We start from the raw sequence: 20,924 nt of genomic DNA, 5'->3' as shown, positions 1-20,924 counted from the left end.
TTAAAAAATTCCACTGCATTAATCTTCTTGCAATCAGCCGAGAACACATGGCACAGGAATATAGTAGGTAATAGACCCATTCAAAATACCATGCTGTGTGCAAAGCAGAACATTTTGCCAACTCTACTCTTTTGACTGTGTGTGGTTACACACTACTTACATGTTTATTATTACAATTTGGAAAAATCTACAACATTCCAAACTGTCTTGCATTACAACACTAAAACACACCCAACCCCCCAAAACAGAATCACAAAATACAGGGTTCATTCCAATTCAGGCTCTTTCTAGTTGTCTTCTCATTAATTACCACTAATATCAGTTTAAATTCAAAACTACTAGTTTCAGGAACACGAATTAAATTAGGTGTTGGTTCCCACCAATATCTTATATTCTCTACTTGCCATACTGTAAATTAAGAGGAGTTTAGAATTTAGCCAGAAATCCACAACTTTAAAAAAAATCTAGCCCTGCTTAGTAGAGTATAGTATGTGTTTGATGAAGAAGATGCTCAAGGGCAAAGTCCCCAATTACATGGGGGTTTTGAGGGCCTCTGGTGAACAAAAGCTGGAACCCACCAACCCATGTGGTCTGTGATAAAGAGCACACGGCCATTGACAGGCTTGACTCAAATGTAACAGAAGCATTATTCACCTCTTAGAGATGAGGAACTGCTGCACAGATTAAATCAAGCTTCTGTAGTTACAGAACAGTTTGTAGAAAATTACATTATTTGAACCTATTTCGTAAGGCCTTCGGCCCTCTCCGATTCCACATACATCCATTTCCCTATCATGCTTCAGCTTTGCAACTTGGAATTTGAAATCCAAATGCAAGACACTGGAGAGAGAAGTCAGTATCTCGTTAGGCAGAGACATTTCTGTCAATCTGCATGACGCCACAAAGCACTCAGCCCAAAGAAAAGACAACTACATAAGACAGTTAAGTCAGTTTCTCTGCAAAATAGAGGCTGGCAAGCAACCTCACGAAACTGAAATAGTACAACCAAGTAGGGACTACACTGTCTCATGAACTGCGGTCTGGCTGCGTTCCTGTGACAGAGCAAGGTCTCTGGTTAGAAGTGTCTTAAAAGCCTTGAGCACTGTGCTCAGAGTTCCAGGACCTTCAGTAGGTATAGTATTCCTGCTTTTGCTTGTGCAACACAGCACATGTTTGACAAGAAAGCTTTTAATAAAACATAGCAGACAATACATAAGTGGTCTACAAGAGAAGTCTTGGCAGCTACATTAAAGGGAAGATTGCCAGATTTCTTAAAATCGTGAAAAGAAGATGACAGGTCCAAAAGGCAACAGCTTAAGATTGAATAAAGTATAACTTAGACTTCGGTTTTCACAGTCTATACTCTTTATACTACATGCCTGGAGACACAGTTGCTGATAGTTAGGAGAACAAAAAGTAAGAATAAGCAATTAAGATAAAGGTACAATAATCTTATCTACAAGTTAAATGTACTTATAACACACCGACAGCTATCTTCGAATAGTTATCAAAAAAACCCAAACAAATTTTTAAAAGTACTTCTGCCTGAAGGACGTTTTCCTTTTCATCATTAATTGATTTACAGAATATGCAGAGCAAAGACAACCAAGGTTACCAGTTTTATGCCAAGACACCACTCTGGTCTCCACATTTTGACCTTGCCCAAGGTTATTCTCCCACAACTATAACAGGACAGGTTTTTCCTAATTTTTTTTTCCCCTTACGACACCCCCAGATATTATAAATAATTCAAACACCTAGCTTTAAACAGAACTTTGAAACTACTTGTTCTCTAACAATAACCATCTTCTCCACTGCAAGACAAGGGCCTTGAGCTGAAGCCAACCACCACACATACCTGGACTGCAGTAACAATACAATTGCATGACTGAAAATGCAGCTAGTAGAATCCAAGAATTTACAACTTCATCTTCAGAAATGCAATGCTAGATAGCCACTTACTTTCTGAAGTGGCAAGTCTTGTAAAAACAAGATTTTTACACAAGTGCACTGGAATATTCCATAGATGTTAATTCAGGGCATATCAATCTCTTTCAACGGTAGCACACAAACATGCTAACAAGGCTATGAATTTTCAAGTAAGAAATGGAAAAGCTTTTATATTAATAGCGAGCAGTAAGATCTCTAGGGGAATATAACAAATACTCTTATCTTCTGCAATTCCAAAAGTGCAATGGCGTTTGTGAAGCCTAGAAGATACAGTGATAAAACCTATTTGAAATGCCATTTAATTGATGACACATTACTGCTCTTGCAATTAGAGACTTTTCCATACGCAAAATTTTCTCCATGATCAAGCTGCAGCTTGCAAAAGCAAGCTGACAGTGTTCTCCTGAAACATAAATGCAATTCAAAATTGTTCGCTAAACAGTAAAAAACATTATATGGCATGGCCAAAGTAAGCTCGCTGTGTGAAGTCTTAAAATGAATGCTTCCTGTGAAAAAGACTACTTTCACAAAATACCTATAGTCAGAATGATACCTTGTATAGTCGGCAACCTGAGGCAGTTCAAAGCTTACAATTTGTAAATGTCAGACATTCAGAAAGTTATTTTTGGGAAAGAAATCTATGCCAAGAGACCTGTTCGAATTTCAGATTTTTTTTTTCTTTATTTCATGGTCAAGTTTTCCCTGAATTTTTATTTTCCTACACCCACCACTGTTTACAACACAGCAGAGATGAACAAAAGATACACAACGAGCCATGAAGAACATACAAGGAATTTGGGGCTACGACCAAATCGCTTAACTTCGTGGGTCTTTCCCACCCAAAGGTCGCATCCCTCTTGAGCAGCATCTTTCCACGCATGCACAGCAGAGCCATAAACTGCTAGTTGGAAGCAGTCACCAGCAGCACGACTCCCTTTGAAACAAGGTGTTTTGTTCAAAACCAAAACTACCTTCCAGTCAGTCAACTGCATTTTACCTGAGAGTCTTGCACCTTTTTCCACTGAGGCTCTCTAAGCACAAAGACTATAGAACCAGTGATCATTAGGTAAATCAAGTTATTGCTATAGAAATCTACAGAAATCTGACCAGAACAACGACATTTATAAAATCACAGAATTATTCTTACTACTGAAGAAGTCAATACAGGACATCTCTTGTGCAGAACACCAATACATATCCAACATATTATTAAATTACAAGTAAAACTAGTTCAGAGAACTGATCTACCACAAAGGAAAAAACAAAGTTATATCCTATTATTACTATTCAAAGAGTTTAAAAATCTAGTTTACCCATACTTCCCCAATTAACACAAGGAGGAAGTATGGAAGCTCTTTGCTTTTTAAATAGCTGGGTTTGCCATTACTGGAATCCTTTCAAGTATAAGAAGTGGGAAGTTTTCAATGCCTCTGCTGAACAGTTTAAAACACCATGGCCCTACATAGCATTAAGATACTTGTGCATGGTTTAAAGTTGTGAACCTAACTGGCACTGCAACTACGCAGACGAGTCCTGGCGGTCCCAACTTGGCAGAGTGCTGCCAGTAAATTCTTGTGATGACTTGATTTATAAGCTTCTTGATGCAAAAGAAACTGATGAACATTTCATTCTCCTGTTGCTTTGGAACTGGAGAACACAGCTTCCAAACAGCATGAAAGTAGACTATCACCTTTTCACTTTGCTTACGTCATGGAATCACATACAAAGATTATTTGTCTACACTGCCAGCAACTAGCAAAGAAAACTGGACCTGATTTTTCAACCCCATCAGGCAACAAAAGCAAGCACTTCTTGCTGGTTTATTTAAATAAGGACCTACAGTGAGAGAAAAAGCTGTATTTCCTTGTGACTTTGAAAAAGTAGCTAGACTACAGCATCCATGCATTCCTACAAAGGACAGGATGTTCATACTAAATTCTACAAAAAAGAAAAAAAGGAGGGGGGGGGGAAAAGGAGGGGGGGGGAAAAGGAGGGGGGGGGGAAAAGGAGGGGGGGGGAAAGGAGGGGGGGGGAAAGGAGGGGGGGGGAAAGGAGGGGGGGGGAAAGGAGGGGGGGGGAAAGGAGGGGGGGGGAAAGGAGGGGGGGGGAAAGGAGGGGGGGGGAAAGGAGGGGGGGGGAAAGGAGGGGGGGGGAAAGGAGGGGGGGGGAAAGGAGGGGGGGGGAAAGGAGGGGGGGGGAAAGGAGGGGGGGGGAAAGGAGGGGGGGGGAAAGGAGGGGGGGGGAAAGGAGGGGGGGGGAAAGGAGGGGGGGGGAAAGGAGGGGGGGGGAAAGGAGGGGGGGGGAAAGGAGGGGGGGGGAAAGGAGGGGGGGGGAAAGGAGGGGGGGGGAAAAGGAGGGGGGGGGAAAAGGAGGGGGGGGGAAAAGGAGGGGGGGGGAAAAGGAGGGGGGGGGAAAAGGAGGGGGGGGGAAAAGGAGGGGGGGGGAAAAGGAGGGGGGGGGAAAAGGAGGGGGGGGGAAAAGGAGGGGGGGGGAAAAGGAGGGGGGGGGAAAAGGAGGGGGGGGGAAAAGGAGGGGGGGGAAAAGGAGGGGGGGGAAAAGGAGGGGGGGGAAAAGGAGGGGGGGGAAAAGGAGGGGGGGGAAAAGGAGGGGGGGGAAAAGGAGGGGGGGGAAAAGGAGGGGGGGGAAAAGGAGGGGGGGGAAAAGGAGGGGGGGGAAAAGGAGGGGGGGGAAAAGGAGGGGGGGGAAAAGGAGGGGGGGGAAAAGGAGGGGGGGGAAAAGGAGGGGGGGGAAAAGGAGGGGGGGGAAAAGGAGGGGGGGGAAAAGGAGGGGGGGGAAAAGGAGGGGGGGGAAAAGGAGGGGGGGGAAAAGGAGGGGGGGGAAAAGGAGGGGGGGGAAAAGGAGGGGGGGGAAAAGGAGGGGGGGGAAAAGGAGGGGGGGGAAAAGGAGGGGGGGGAAAAGGAGGGGGGGGAAAAGGAGGGGGGGGAAAAGGAGGGGGGGGAAAAGGAGGGGGGGGAAAAGGAGGGGGGGGAAAAGGAGGGGGGGGAAAAGGAGGGGGGGGAAAAGGAGGGGGGGGAAAAGGAGGGGGGGGAAAAGGAGGGGGGGGAAAAGGAGGGGGGGGAAAAGGAGGGGGGGGAAAAGGAGGGGGGGGAAAAGGAGGGGGGGGAAAAGGAGGGGGGGGAAAAGGAGGGGGGGGAAAAGGAGGGGGGGGAAAAGGAGGGGGGGGAAAAGGAGGGGGGGGAAAAGGAGGGGGGGGAAAAGGAGGGGGGGGAAAAGGAGGGGGGGGAAAAGGAGGGGGGGGAAAAGGAGGGGGGGGAAAAGGAGGGGGGGGAAAAGGAGGGGGGGGAAAAGGAGGGGGGGGAAAAGGAGGGGGGGGAAAAGGAGGGGGGGGAAAAGGAGGGGGGGGAAAAGGAGGGGGGGGAAAAGGAGGGGGGGGAAAAGGAGGGGGGGGAAAAGGAGGGGGGGGAAAAGGAGGGGGGGGAAAAGGAGGGGGGGGAAAAGGAGGGGGGGGAAAAGGAGGGGGGGGAAAAGGAGGGGGGGGAAAAGGAGGGGGGGGAAAAGGAGGGGGGGGAAAAGGAGGGGGGGGAAAAGGAGGGGGGGGAAAAGGAGGGGGGGGAAAAGGAGGGGGGGGAAAAGGAGGGGGGGGAAAAGGAGGGGGGGGAAAAGGAGGGGGGGGAAAAGGAGGGGGGGGAAAAGGAGGGGGGGGAAAAGGAGGGGGGGGAAAAGGAGGGGGGGGAAAAGGAGGGGGGGGAAAAGGAGGGGGGGGAAAAGGAGGGGGGGGAAAAGGAGGGGGGGGAAAAGGAGGGGGGGGAAAAGGAGGGGGGGGAAAAGGAGGGGGGGGAAAAGGAGGGGGGGGAAAAGGAGGGGGGGGAAAAGGAGGGGGGGGAAAAGGAGGGGGGGGAAAAGGAGGGGGGGGAAAAGGAGGGGGGGGAAAAGGAGGGGGGGGAAAAGGAGGGGGGGGAAAAGGAGGGGGGGGAAAAGGAGGGGGGGGAAAAGGAGGGGGGGGAAAAGGAGGGGGGGGAAAAGGAGGGGGGGGAAAAGGAGGGGGGGGAAAAGGAGGGGGGGGAAAAGGAGGGGGGGGAAAAGGAGGGGGGGGAAAAGGAGGGGGGGGAAAAGGAGGGGGGGGAAAAGGAGGGGGGGGAAAAGGAGGGGGGGGAAAAGGAGGGGGGGGAAAAGGAGGAAAAGACATATCAAGGAAAAAAGCTACACAGTTCCTTTCAGATTTCAAAACAGATACTATTAAAAAATACCTTAGTAAAATCAGGTGATTAAATCTTTAAGTATTACAGCCGTTAAAAATCAGATTTGACTCCAAGTGTAACTCTAAAGTGTATTTCCTAAGCAAGACTTCTATCACTCAAACAAACACTATGTCACCATAGTTAAAATGACATACCAAGACGTACACCCATGTGGAAGGGCAATATACATATCTACAGCACTCACAAAATATGTATTTATACCCGCACTCATGTATCGCTATGGTGCTCCATAAACTTCATATCTGTAAAGTAAGTATGTTAAAAGCAGAACCAATCAACTCTGGTGTTCTAAATGGTCACTAAGAACTAAATACAAAATTCAGCATATCTTTAGTGAAGAAAGTCCATTCATGATATACTCAGCCTACGCTGTTTATGCTATGTCTAATCAACAATCTCATGTCATTGGTAGCAATTCATAGAATAGAACAGAACAAAACGGGACAGAACAGAATAGAATGGTTTGGGTTGGAAGGGACCTTGAAGACCATTTAATCCAATCCTCCGGCCATGGGCAAGGACACCTTCCATTCGACCAGGTTGCTCCAAGGCCCATCCAACCAATTCTACACCAGTCGAGCTTTGCTTTTCTGACACTATCTATACTACAGGTTCATTTACTGTGTGTTATGCCAAATGCAGTAAGTTGTGCCTGTGCTAAAACCTCTGTCAAGAAAAGATTGTTAAGGCAGGATTTTCCATAAACCCAAAGTATCTGTGTGCTGCCACAGCATGTACGACAGCTGCGATGTAATCCAGAGCACGGAAAATTGAACTACTTGCAACAAAGCATTTGGCAAAGGTTTCCAGATAGTTTCCAGACCACAGCTTAATTACATAATCTACTTACAGGGGGTCTCCAGGAGATGGGAACAGAGTTCTACATATTCATAAAAACACACCTTACACCTCATAACAGTAGTGGCTCACTCTGCTGCTCAGTGTGAAAGCAGCAAAGAGGGAAATCAGTAAAGACGTGTCGGTGTAAAGTCGCAGTGAGGAAGCAAACAGCCCGGTATTTTCTTAACGACTACTGACAGCAGAGATCAACGCTTTCCCTACGCCCTCGCTTCCCCTCTGCTCGACCTCCTCAAACACTCGAGCTGCTCCTGCAGCCCAGGCAGATCGGGGACGGCAGGACCTCAGCCCCGACCCACGGGACATCGGCGGAGCGCAGCTACCCCCCACCCCCGGCCTCAGCACGGGCGGCCTCACCCCACAGCCCCCCGCCGCCCCGTCCCGTCCCGTCCCGCCGCCCGAACTCCCCTGTGCTGCCCCGCTCACCATGGTGCTCCAGCCGGCCCCGCCCGCCGCCGCCGCTCCAGCCACCCGGCCCGGCCCCGCTCCCAGCACATAAATCCGCCGCTCCGCTCCCGCCGCCCCGCCAGGCCCCGCCGCGCCGGCTCTCGCCCGGCGCACGCCTCGCCGCGGAGGTCACGCCAGGACCCCGACAGACAGAGGCCCGTTTGAGCTGTCCAACCAAATGCCTGCGCGGCGGGCACAGCGGCGCACCTAGATGGCGCCTCGGTGGCCACCCCCGCGCCTGCCGTCGCGCCCCTTCAGGCGGAAGGGAAAGCGGCGGTGGCGGGGCGGGGGAGATGCCCGCCGGGACACACCGCCCGCCGGTCCCTTTGTGCGAGATCTGTCAGGCGCCGCAGGGACAGCCAGTCTCGGGCAGGGCACCGGCGCGACCCCGGTCACGTGGCTCGGGAGGTCGCCTAGAGGGCTGACTTCCCTACTCGGCCCCGCGGAGAGGAGCTCCGCGGAGCGGCGGAGTCGGTGTCTACCGGGAGAGAAACGGCGGCGGGGGCGGGAGGGCGATTCAGCTGCTGTGAGAAGGGAGGGGGTTGGGTAGAATGTACGGCGGCGCATCCGCGCATGCGTTGCTGACACTGCCCCCCCCGCTCGCCACGGGGTGGTGGCGCCAAGGCGCATGCGCAGAGCTGGAGGATGAAGCCGGAAGTGCGGCAGGGGCGTTTGGGGCTTCTCTTTTCCCGGTAATGGCGGGAGTACCCCGCGAGAAAGTGGACACTAACGGTGATCCCTGAGGGCTGGAGGGCGTAGTAGGGCCTTCCGAAAAGTCCTCTCCAGCTGGGGGGACCCGCAGGCAGCTGTGAGGAGAGTGGGGCCCACGGCCGCCGGACGGTCCCCGCCGGTCTGCTGCGGAGGCGGGAAACGGCGCGGAGCCGTTTGACCCGAGGCCGATGTACCGTGTGTCTGCCGTCCCGCAGCTCTGCCAGGGCAAAACGGCATTCGGCCTCCCTTTGGTCTTTGGTCCGCTTTCCGCCTAGTTCCCTTGATAAGAGGACGTGCCTTGATAGCCAGCCGCACCTGTCCCAAAAGAGTGATGCCAAATTGTATGTCTAACTGAAATAACGCCTTTTTTGGTAAATCCTGCTGCTTTAAATGTACCGGTCTCCTTTGTCACGCATGGGCTGGAAAGGAGCACCAGCATGCTGCTTGAATGGATAAACAGTATTTTTATAGAAAACTTTTATCTACATCTGTTGGTGTTTTGTCAAACTTTACTTACCTTTCAGAGAATCCCAAGGAGGGGATTCACAGTGAATCTGAATCTCGCCTCACATACAAATACCTAGGAAAAGATAATTTAGTGACATCTGAACGACAGTCACAGTGGCCTGCAAACTATTGATGTTCTGACATTTTTAACTGTTCCTTTGAAATACGTGGAGACTAAAAGGAAAATCCAACAAAACCCACTGAACTTCACAATAATAAAACAATAGAGCAAACAGACTTCAAAGGAAATCCTCTCTGATACAAGACGAGGATAAAGACAAGACAGTTTTGACCTATTCAAACCATTTCATTTTCGTGAACAAGTCTTGGGCTTCCTGCTTTATTAAGGCTGATTTGGTGATGTTTGTGGCAAATGTGGCATGGTACAGAAGAGCGCTGTCGAGTTAAGAAAATAACAAATTCCAAAAGCATTCTGTTTACACCGTTAATCCTGTGTTCCTGGCATGCAGAGAATAATAAAGAAAATTAGTAAATTCTTAAAAAAGCGAAGATCATCTGAAAAGCATTCATCTTGTTAGTATACAATAGCAAGAGAACAGATGCATTTGGAAGGCAATCAGTTTGAAACTTCTGAATGTAAAAGTCCCAAAAGTGTGTGTCTTGTAAAGGAAATTCATAGCTTACCTGTGGCATGAGATTTCACCACTGATAAGAATTTGGTGGCATTTTATGAAAAATAAGCAAACAAAATCGATAACAAGCAGAGCTGTTGCATTAGCTGAAACAAGGATTACATATTAATTGCCTTGAACTCTTGAACAAGCATGAGTTTAGAGCCCTAGTATTTTTAATTCTAGTACTGCTGAAAGGATGTTCAACAAGAACAGTCAGTATTCATACAAAAACGAGGCCAAAGTTGTTGTAATCCCTATGCAAAAATGGATATTTTTTTTTAAAGGATTTATCTAGGCTGAGTAGGACCTTTGCAGTGAGCAACCTAAAGAAGATTGTTGTGTGTGTTATCAAGTGCCGCTGATACAAACAGCATCTCGCCTGTGCTGGTGCTCTCCTAGACCCTCTCTCTTTTTTAAGACACCCGTTAGAGCAGATGCAGCCTTGCTGCCTGTGCCGCCTGGATGCCAGGCTGGGTTAAGCGGAACATGCTTCAGGAAACGGACAGAGCTCTCCCAAAATACCTAGCCGTTTCTAGGCTCTCAGGTGTGGTTTAAGCAGCCCCTCCATTCTCTTTATTCCACATCACTAAACTCTCTTTTGCTCCAGATGACCATTTCCTCCCCCACACCAAGTATTCTTTAACCTCCACAGGAAAAAAATAAATTATTCGCATAACATGCAACATGTTATGTAGCAACTAACATGACTTAAACTCTGCTTCAGGTCTAAGCAGATGGAAGCTTGCCCGTTTTGCCAAATGTATGCCGAGGTCACATCATGAGGGGTTCAGAAAAATTCAGGAGTGGGACTTGGCACTGAGGATATTTTCATTACCATCTCCACAGGCTACTTCCTTAAGCTTGCTATTAGACCTGGTCACTGTTGCTATTAGACCTGTTTCCACTGCTGTGATTTGAGACAGGCTGTTTTGTCAGCGGTTTAAGTGCGTGTGACCACAGTAAGGCTGTGCGATGGATCTCATTCTACTGCTGTGGCCACATGGGTAATGACTTCCAGCAAGGAGAGTGGGGGAGACAACATCGTCTTCGTCAGATTTAGTGAGAAAATAACTAAACAGGGTCCTCAACTTTTGAAGTTCTTCGTAATGTCACAGTTCATGTGTTGTCAAGGATCGTCCTCACTTTTGTGTCCAGCAGACCTTTACATCATTTGGGCTATAAAGGAACCTTAACAGGGCTGTGGCACAACTGTTTGTGATCTCCGACTCAACGATATTCTGAAGGAACTTTTCACTGTCTGATACAGCAGCAGTCTTGCTCCAGACAAAGGCAGAGTCTCAAGGGGAGAGGAGGAAAACTTCTCTCAAGGGGAGAGGAGGAAAACTTCTCTCAAGGAGATTCTCTTTCTTCAAGTCAAGTGCTAAGGAGATCTGATCTCATGGTTATCTGTGGGACAGTACTTTGCTGTCAGGAGTTGGGGGGGGTTCAGTGACATCCATCATTTGAAAGTGATAAAATGTCCCCCACAGCCTCCTCCTTGAAAAACGGACATGTCACAACCTAGGCAAATGGTCTGTGCGGTGGGCAGGGAGCTGGCTGACAGGACGCACCCAGAAGGTCGTAGTAAACAGTCCGTTCTCAAGCTGGCAACCTGTCACAAGTGGGGTCCCCTGGGGATTGGTGTTGGGCCCAGTGCTGTTTAATACCTTCATAAGTGGTTTGGATGATGGTATCAAGAGCACCCTGATGAAGTTTGCAGATGACATTAAAATGAGTGTAGTGACACTTCAGAAGGGAGAGCCACCCTCCAAGAAGGCCTGGACAGGCTGGACGAGTGGGCTAGCAGGCACTTTATGAAGTTCAGCATGGACAAGTGTACGGTCTTGCACCTGGGAATATATAACCCAGGAATGCAGCTCAGCCTGGGATCCACCTGACTGGAGAGCAGCCCTGTGGAAAAGGACCTGGGGGTCTTGGTGGATGACAAGCTCAACATGAGTGAACAGTGTGCTGGGCTACATCAACAAGGGCATCACTAGCAGAGATGAAGACGTCATTATCCTGCTCTACTCAGCACTGGTCAGACCACACCTTGAGTACTCTGTCCAGTTTTGGTCCCTGCTATACAAAAAAGATGCAGACAAGCTGGAAAGGGTCCAGAGAAGGACCACGAAGATGATCAGAGGACTAGAAGACCTGTCACATGAAGAAAGACTGAAAAAACTGGGTTTGTTCAACCTTGAGAAGAGAAGGCTTAGGGGAGACCTTATTGCCGTGTACCAGTACATAAGGGGTGGCTACCAAGAAGATGGAGACTCCCTTTTTACGAGGAGTCACATGGAAAAGACAAGGGGTAATGAGTACAGGTTACTCCTGGGGAGACTGTGATTGGACTCCAGAAGAAACTTTTCCACCATGAGGACAATCAGACATTGGAATAGTTTCCCAAGGGAAGTGGTGGATTCCCCTACATTGGGCAGTTTTAAGACTCAGCTTGACAGGGTGCTGGGCCATATCATTTAAACTATACTTTTACCTTGAAAGGTTGGACTAGGTGATCCTTGAGGTCCCTTCCATCCTGGTATTCTATGATTCTATGATCCTCATCATTTGAAAGCAGTAAAATGTTATAAACATTTTCGAAGATGGTTTTTATCTCACAGCTTCCCACATGGTAAAAAGCCAAAGACATCTTCCTCTGGAAGATGAGTCTGGAAGGAGTTCAGATGCTCACAGGCACTTGGGAAATCTGCAATGTAATGTTAAAGCAAGGCAACTGAGCTGCTGAGACAAAATGCAAAAAGAGAATGTTGATTCTGTTATAATACCACCTACAGTCCCTAGATGACAGGACGGTAAGCAGAAGGTAAGTTTAGCTCAACAACAGCCAAATCATCTAATGAAAGAAAAAGAATGCAGCTATTTCGCAATTTTTTAGAGCAAGTTGCAGGAAAGAATAAGACCTCTACTTCCTATGAGATGCTAGAGTTTGAGTTGTCTAGCATAAGCCAAAACATAAAACATACTAGAAATTTCCTGTATTCTTCTGAATCAAGCACAAAGACGTATTTAAGGAACCTCCTTGCCCAGCTGCACTGTTGTTATTCCACAAAGAATGAACAAGAGCTGCATGAAAACATGAATGTTCCCATTTTCCTAGATCTGTGCAAGTTCTGCCTCTTGTTGGATCAATGAAAAAAATTGAAGAGCATCTTTGCTTGCTCTGAAGAATTTGTTCCATGTACTGAAGCAGAGCCAGCTGTGAGACTTCTGAGAGTTGATATGAAATGTAACACCACGTTTATCACTTACAGTATATCTGTAAATCTTGCTGTTCTCATTTGGATGGCCTAAATACCTCCTGAGTCTCTCTGGCTAATTGCTGAAGAGGATTAACTGCCTCTGACAGTCATTCAGAGATCTGAATCACAGTCTGTCCTTACTCACCCACTGAAACTTAGGTGCAATTTTGGCCACCTGAAAATGTTCCCTTATTTTCCCTGGACCTGTCAAGGCCCTGTATGCACCCATAGGCATTACTCTCCCTTACCAGAGCTGTAGCATGGGGATCTCTCATGTATTTGGCATTGGAGTACACCCACCAGGTAAGGGAAGTTGCTGTTATTTGAGATAGAGCCAGGGCTGACCTTTATGTTAAGTTCTGGGTTTCTCTATAGGGTGAATAAATCCCTGTAAATATGTGAAAATTTACAGTCCTGTATCAGTACAAAGTTTTTAATGAAGGGAACAACGAGAACATGTGCCATTGCAATGTGTTCTGTTTATTCTTAACTTTCCATTTTTTGGGTTATTTGCCATTTTTGTAAAGTGAAGACTGAGAAGAGATTCACTTAAAGACTAATTCGACACATGAGAGGACGTTGAAGGAAAATGGTGGCAAAACCATCAAAATACATTCCAGAGAGGAATCATTAGTTTCTTTTCCTGAAGACAGTGTGTCAGACTGGAAAGTTTCCGTTTATATGAATAATTCTAAATTTTCTAAGTAAAATAAAAATACTTCCCAGCATTTGAAAATACAAGCAAAGGCATTTAGCACAGAACGGGAGGGGGTTTTCTTGGTGGTTCTTTTGACTTAGGTAGGTGACTGCTCAGCTGATTTAAACTAGTTCTGTGAATAGTAGGGCTAATGAAGCTTCATTTCCTGTCGATTTCTACCTCATGATTGATAGATTAGAAACACAAGTTTCTAGTTTAAGAGTGTGTCTGTTTGGGGGATTTACAATATCTCTGGCCTACACACAGGCAGTGTAATTATAATTTAAGAATTTTACTTTGCCTGTGTGTTTGATACAGGCCAGTGGGTTCCAAACCGAATGAAAAATGACTTACCAGCATACAAGCAGACACATTCACACATCCATATGACTTTACATATAACCACACCGCAGGACTGTATATGCCTTATTTCCACAGGAAATCAGACCAAAAAGAAAACACTTGTATTTGTGCCAGCAGTGTGTTCATTTCACCTGTTTTACCATGCCCTAAGACAGAAAGTTGTGACTACAAAGGCTGTGGGTTCATTTTTGTGTGCATGTGCGTAGTAAGTGGGCTCCCAGGACCTAGGTCTGGTCTGAGTCTTTTTAGATATTAATCCCCACCCCTGACCTCTCTATTGTATTTTGAAATTATGACCAAATTACTTCAACTATGTATGAAAGTACATCTTTTTATATATTCCCATGGCTATGCCAGGCACACGCACACATTCACACAGAGATATATATAGAACCATAGAACCATTTATCTTGGAAAAGACCTTTAAGATCATCAAGTCAAATATATATATATAAAACTAAGCAAATTGTAAGCTCCAAATTTGCAACTTAAAACAAGGTGCTTCTCATTTTACCTACGGCACGTCACTTCTGAAGTGGTTACTGCTCTGTTTAATTAGGTGAACTTGAAATGTATTTTCTGATAGTCAGCACACTTTTCCTTTTTTTCCTAAAAAATCAGATTACTGAGGAGCAAATGCCTTCTTGCTAAGGAGTGCAGTAGAGCTAGAAAGGCCTGTGGTGTGTTGTGACTTCACTTAACCACTACATGTTAAAAGAATTTAAATGTCTCTGACAGTAGGATTTCCTTTTAAAAAGCACTGAGTGGTTTTAATGTTTTCCTCTTTGTACTGTACCTTAAAGTTTCATCTACATTGTTTTAATATACACTAAAGTATTTGAAAAATGAAGTCATAACAGCAGCAAGCAGAATGTAATTATATCAGCAATGTGCCAGCATGTGCTACAGTTCCCCAGAGCAGCGTTTGCGTGTAAAAAATCTTACAATGAGTGAGCAGACTACAAATTGGCAAAGTGTTTTAGATGTACAATTCAAAAAAAGGTGAAGTGCTTTGCTGTTTTGGTATTAGAGCTAGCAGAAGGTGAGGAAGAGTGCACTCAGACCTGCAGTGCGAGAGGGGAAGAGAGCTTGTGCCTGTTTGCAGGAACTGGACCACTGAAGGTCTTGCAGAAAGAGAGTTTTTAAACCAATCCTCAGCTTCACGGAGAAGCAGCATAATGAACAAAGTGATTCCAGTACGTTTGGGGGCTTGGGACCAAGTTAACAACCCGACAGGAGCATTCTTCAAACACTCGGTGAAAGTGCTATAGGCCTCGACTTAGTGTCTCGGTTAAGGAGAAATGTATCCCCAGTGCTCACAAGTATTATTATGAGCCTTCAGCTTACTCTGTTTGTAAAGTGAAAAAAAAAAAAAAAAAAAGAAGTAAAAAAACCCTTGGCACGCCAAGAATATTATTCTCCTTTCCTACTGCGAATCAGATTAAATAAACAGTGTTTGTAGGCTCAGGACAAGGAGTTCTCCACCCCCAATTGATACTCCAAGCACATGCCTCTGCATTGCTCAGAAGAATGATGATTTGTAGAGCTCTAAACCGTGAAAGGGGCCCCTGGATGAATGACCGTGAGTGGGTGGGGATCAAGCACTGGCTTGCTCTTCCTCTAGTCCCATGCTGTCAAAGGGGAGATGAGGGTCAGGAGACAAGTTTTCTCCTGTCCCGGTCCCTCTGCTAGGAGAGGAGATCAAGGTCAGTGATGAATTTTCTACTTCCCTGTGCTGACTGAGAAGGAGACAGGTCTGGTTCAGCCAGCTGTGTACAGAGGGCTGCACGAGCAGAAAACCAAGCAGCACTTTGTTTATTATTTGCTGGTTCTGGCTACCTTTCCAACAACACCCAAGCAAATCACGTGTGCGATCCTCTCTTCAGAAAAATCCTCAAAAGGCCAGCAGCAGGAAACTTATCACGCAGTGGGCCCTAAAGAAGTTAGCTGTCGTCGCAGCTGAAAGCACTGCTGCCGTCTAATGAGTGAGACTTAATAAAATGAAGTGGTAAACCAACATGTGAGTTATGAAGATCGTCCCTCACTAATGGGAGTTATGCCATGTCCCATAGATGCTCATTATGTGTTGTTTATACCCAACAGTAAAGTCTTGTCTTGCTTCAGTAGCATTAGCTGGAAATGATGCTCTGTGATCACGGAATAAAAGCTATCGAGGAGTTTTGTTGCCTGTACTTATTTATCTCTGGTTTGTTTTTCTCTTCCTGTGAGTGTTATTTATAGGAGCAATTCTTCACTCAGTTTAAAAATAAAAGAAACCTTGAAAACATCTCGATACAGGCTGATTATGAAGAAACAGGGATGTTAACATAACAGGCCAAATAATTCCCTGATGTAAATCCATTTATTTCAGCACAGCCACACTAAGGATGAATCTGGGTCAACAACATATGAAATAAATGTAGTTGAGATGTAAGGCTCAAATTAAAAAGTGGAACAGAACAACACATCTGTTGAGTGCTTTCAGCTGTGCCCTGATGTGCCTTACTGTGATTCCAGTGTAGCCCTGAGGTAACAATGTGAAGAACTCTGCCATCCTTCTGTAATGTAAAGTGTCACAGAGGCAGAGTTAGCATTATGGTATGCAAAGGAGAGATCAATGAGTTTTGTAAACTGGCTTTGGGTAAATGGTGCTGAAACAGTCAGTGTTTCGGTGTGAACCGGGAATCCACTGTCCTGAATGCCAGGACCCTGGAGTTTTGGGGCATGTTTGAAAAGGATGAGTGTTTTCAATCATGCCCTTTTGCTTCTCTGAGATTAAAAGGGAATAATAAAATGAAAATTGAAAAAGATTTGCCAAAAATAAAAATCGTTCTGCTGGCAAACTCTCTGCCATAGAGGCACCTCCTCTCAAACGATTCTCTAACAGCGTGCAGTGCTATGCAGCACAGGAAAACTCAAACTGGAAGTAAGCATGTTTTTTCCATTCTTAAACATTTCGGCCTGTTTTCCTGAGAAATTAAACTGTTTGTAGTCACTCTATGTTTGTGTGTCAGTGTGTACATGATAGTTTCATAGTCATTTCCCCTGGGTACTTTAGAGCTTGTCTAGTTCCTACCGGACCTGCCTGAAACGTATCAAGTTCTTCCAAGTCTGATGAAAATGTGAAGTCAGTGTCAAGAGGAGACCTTCATTATTGCTACCCAGAAGGGCAGCACTACCATGTGCACTCACCCCTTATTAAAATCTACGTGGTAGAGCACGCTAAATGCACGCAAAGCATCAGCTGGCCCTCATGTCTTATGCAGACATTAGTGAATGCAGGCACAAGACACAAATCCAAAGGAGAGCAGGCTTCATTACCTCCACTGCTAATGTGATATTTGTACTCGGGCAAATTTGAGTCTGTCGTTTAATAGCACCCTGGGAAAGAAAGTTGCCCATTTTTAAGTCTTTTTTAGAATTTATGCACTGCCTTTTATGTGATAAGCTGTGAAGTGTTCTTCACAAATGTTAAAGGCAGGTCTGCACCTGGCCTTGCACATACATGTTTATATTTACAGAAAACTAGACTAAATGCTGTCTCCACATTCTTAGTTAAAATTTTGAGAATAGGTGTCTTGATTGAGGACTTTACACTTAGACTCCAGTGAATACTGCTGAGTTGAATGTTTGAAAAGTGAGACACTTAGGTGACCAAAAAATGGATTTGTCAAAATGAGTTTGTGTACCTCTCGTGCAAATATTTGCCTTCTGGACTGCATCAGGCAAGCACTTCCCTTCCTTCCCCTCCCCTTCCACCTCCTCTGCTCCAGCTAAGTAGAGGAGTGGACCTTCATGTAAGCTGGGAGAGATGAGTCCATCATGCCTGTGGCATGAGAACACTTGCAAAAAAAAGGTTGTTTTCTCAGTTACAGCCCAAAGACTTAGACCATCTGTGTCAAATAAGAAATAAGTTAAATCTGAGACTTCAAAATCATGAAACTGCTGGTGGCAAAAGCCTCCCAAGAAAAACAAATTTTACTTCACGTGTCTTGATTTCGTAGCCCATATATGCTTCTACATCCTCTGTTGGTGTGAAACAGTTGGGAAATGATACATGGGTAGCAATTCTCTAACCAAAACTGCACATGGCAACTTAGCAGTGAAGGATTCTGATAGGGTTTTTATGCAGAAAGACTTTGCTGACCATGAGGGGAAAAGGAGGTATGACAATGCTTAAATAGCCCCTTGGCTTTCAAAATGCTACTCTGTTCACTGCAATCATTTGAGGCTTTTTTCACCTTTGTGAGTGTTTTATAAATATTTCAAAGCATTTTGGTTTGGTTGTCTGTGGAGAAAAAAAGTAAAATACAAAAACTAGATTCTCTACAAAAATGTTTGAACTCAGCCTGGCTACTGAACAAGGAAGAATTCATAATACGGTATTAGTTCAGAAGTGCTTTGTGAATAGTAGCATCAGTTACATACAAGTGCGAACAAGCCCAAAATACAAACAAAAAGTATTTTAGTCATGAAAGTAAACAAGCGTAACTCTGAATGCATTTGCATTTGCACAAGCTTGATACACTCTACCCGTATATATTCTGAAGGATCATGGAGGACACAAGGAGTGTGAACTCCACCCCCAGTAACACTCTGGTAGCAGGTAAAATTGTGTCGATATTAAAAGGAGGAAATTAGATGGCACAAACCCTCTTCAAATCTGTATTTGCCTCACACAGGCACTATTTTGAGTCCAGTAGACATGTCCTTCATTTCCGACTCCTGTGTGTAGGATCCTTAGGAGCATAATTGTTGTGGAGACATTTACGCTAAGGTCTTTTGGGCATGGGAGAACTTTTTTAGCTTAAAAAGGGTGTAAGCAGTATCGACTGTTGGTAAGTAATGCCATACTTAAAAACACTGTCATAAAAGACAGGAGGGAATAGGAGCATTTTGCCTTTAGACATGATGGGGAATGTGTAACTGAGACATTCTCTCACACCACTTTTAGTCTTATTTTCTTCTTTCTGTCCCTGTCTTGGGAGTGGTTTTGATCGTTGCCACATCTCCGTGAATGCTTATGAAACACTTATTTGTCGTGCATCGTTTGGAAAAAAAATGGTGGAGGTCTTTTTGGTAACAGCACTTTCCTGATGCTTCAGTTACAGTAGCTTTAGAACTTGCTCTTCCGTGTGTCTTTCATTCTGTCCTGAAAAAGAGACCTAATAACTGAGTACTAATTATCGATACAAATAAAATAGTAGTCTTGGGAATCTGGTCCTAATCTCTTGTGGGCAGCACGATCTCTAAACTCCCTCCTCCTTTATTCTTCTGCCATACTCAATCATCGTTTTGGTATAATTTTTAAAAATTAATTTTCTGTAAGAAAATGGATACAAACAGAGCAAACAGCTGTCTAAATGTTAGACGACATAGGAGAAGTGAAGACGACATGCTGCCCTTTTGATATGTCTATTCAACATTTACTGTCAACTTCAACTAACATTTATATAATATGAATATTTTAAAACGAGCTCATTACTGCACCCGAGTACTTACTTGAGTAAATACATTACAACCAGCTCCACCCTCCCATGTTCTTTTAAATACTAGCTAGTTGTCTGTGCAATGAAAGCACAGAAAATCAGGAAATAATAAAAAAATGAAATGGATTTGATAGCGCTGATTTGGCACATTGCTCCATCAAATCAAGAATTGTTCCTCTTTGTTTACCAGCAGACTATCTTGGGTATTGCCTTGATGATAAGAGCTGGCATTTTAAAAATTGTGCGATCATTCTCCAGTTTTTATGTGAACTTTGGCTAAGGCATTTTGGTGTACAAATAGGCTAAATTCAAGATACTAGACAACCTGTCCTGGAACAGGGCAATAGTCGCGTGAATATGTAAGGGTCATGGCTGTGCTTTCAAAATAAGATTGGCACCCAGAATAAAGATGGGATTACAAGTGCTGAAGGTTACAGCAGGTGCCTAAAATGTCCTTATGTTCTGGCATCTCTTTTTTTTTTCCCTTCCTGTCTTGTGCAGGGCTGAATTTTTTGTGACTAGCTGAATAATGGTGTGGTGTACATGGGCTTTTAGGCAGTGGCAGTCACTGGCACCAAACTTTACATCACCTCCTACACACCTGTCTCCACCAGCTCTGCTGAGAGGTTCCTAACCAGTTTGCTAGCCTGGATCATTCTGTCTTTTCCCTGATGGCTTGCAACCTGTGCCTTGCTGAGCTTTTCTTGTGTTCACCCTAGTGTATGTCCCTCTCCGCCCTTGACGCACAAGGAAAACAGTTTGGTACAATTTCTGTCCATGGCAGCTGACTTTTTAGATTTAGCTTTAGGACTAATGTTTCACTCCAGTCACTGTCAGTTCGATAGCCTGTGTTGACCAAAACTGTGACTCTTACCATGGAATATGCTATTGTTATCCAGAAATTGTGTGTTTAGTATGTATCACTGAGCCATTTCAACATTAGGTCATCTTCATGTGTTCGTTATTAGCTTTTTTTCTGAGGTACACTGCTCAGAAAAAACACTGGTTTGTTTGTTCAGCCTGTACTGAATGGGCATCCCAACTCATAAAATGTAATGGCTGTGATAACTCATGGAGTATAAGAACACAGTAATATTTTGTGTTTTCTACAGAATCAACTACGCAGGGTGGCTCTAAGGGGTGTGAGCAAAGGCTGAGCCATATTAAAGTAGATCAGTTAACAGTAGATACTTAAATACCCTTTTCAAGGATACTCATTGATCAGACGCAGGCTCCTGAGGTACTTTCATGTGTTTATGGTGGGCATGAACCTCTGTCACAATTTTTCTCTCGGTGAAGAAGAGTTATATGACCCTTACTGTGGGACAAGTCAGAAGTCCTTAGCTGGTACTGTAAAAAAAAACTCAGGGAGAGTTTAGTGTCTCTATTCTGCTCTGGTCAGGAAGAAGACAGGAGGCTATCTCGAGCTGCAATGAGCATATTGAGCCCACCCAGAGGCTTGTAGAAATGAGTGAGAGGTAGATTTTAGTCTTTCTGAGAGGGGAGGAATGTATCTGATTTGCAATCTGTTAACTAGTCCTGGGAGGCTTTTAGCCAAACAGCTCTCAGGTTATGTTGAGAAGGGTTGCCTATGTGTCTGCTCAAACAGATTTAGGAGTTTGCTGCTGGCTGGGGACTCCAGTGCTGTAAAGGTTGTTTGCACATGCAGTGTTGTTTCCTCTGTTTGGACATGGTGAAGCCTTTGTGCCATGTTCATCATGACTGCTAACTGTGGAGCTGCTACTCCATCAGCTCACTCTGAATTACTCAGAATATGTGGCTCA

General features: G+C 45.3%; 1 protein-coding gene across 1 annotated transcript in view; it reads right to left on the bottom strand.

Moving 5' to 3' along the window:
• TMEM161B (transmembrane protein 161B) overlaps positions 1-7,466 on the bottom strand; it is a 46,486-nt gene extending 39,020 nt beyond the window's left edge. The window contains exon 1 of the mRNA XM_086479556.1: positions 7,455-7,466. Within this exon, the coding sequence (XP_086335682.1) occupies positions 7,455-7,457 (3 nt within the window). The 5' untranslated portion in view covers positions 7,458-7,466. The remainder of the gene's footprint in view (positions 1-7,454) is intronic.
• Positions 7,467-20,924: the final 13,458 nt, after the last annotated feature.

This window comes from Leptosomus discolor, chromosome Z (genome assembly GCF_034619465.1).
Source record: "Leptosomus discolor isolate bLepDis1 chromosome Z, bLepDis1.hap2, whole genome shotgun sequence".
NCBI lineage: Eukaryota > Metazoa > Chordata > Aves > Leptosomiformes > Leptosomidae > Leptosomus > Leptosomus discolor.
Note: the sequence above shows the minus strand (reverse complement) of the source record. Positions and strands in the feature narration are given on the sequence as shown.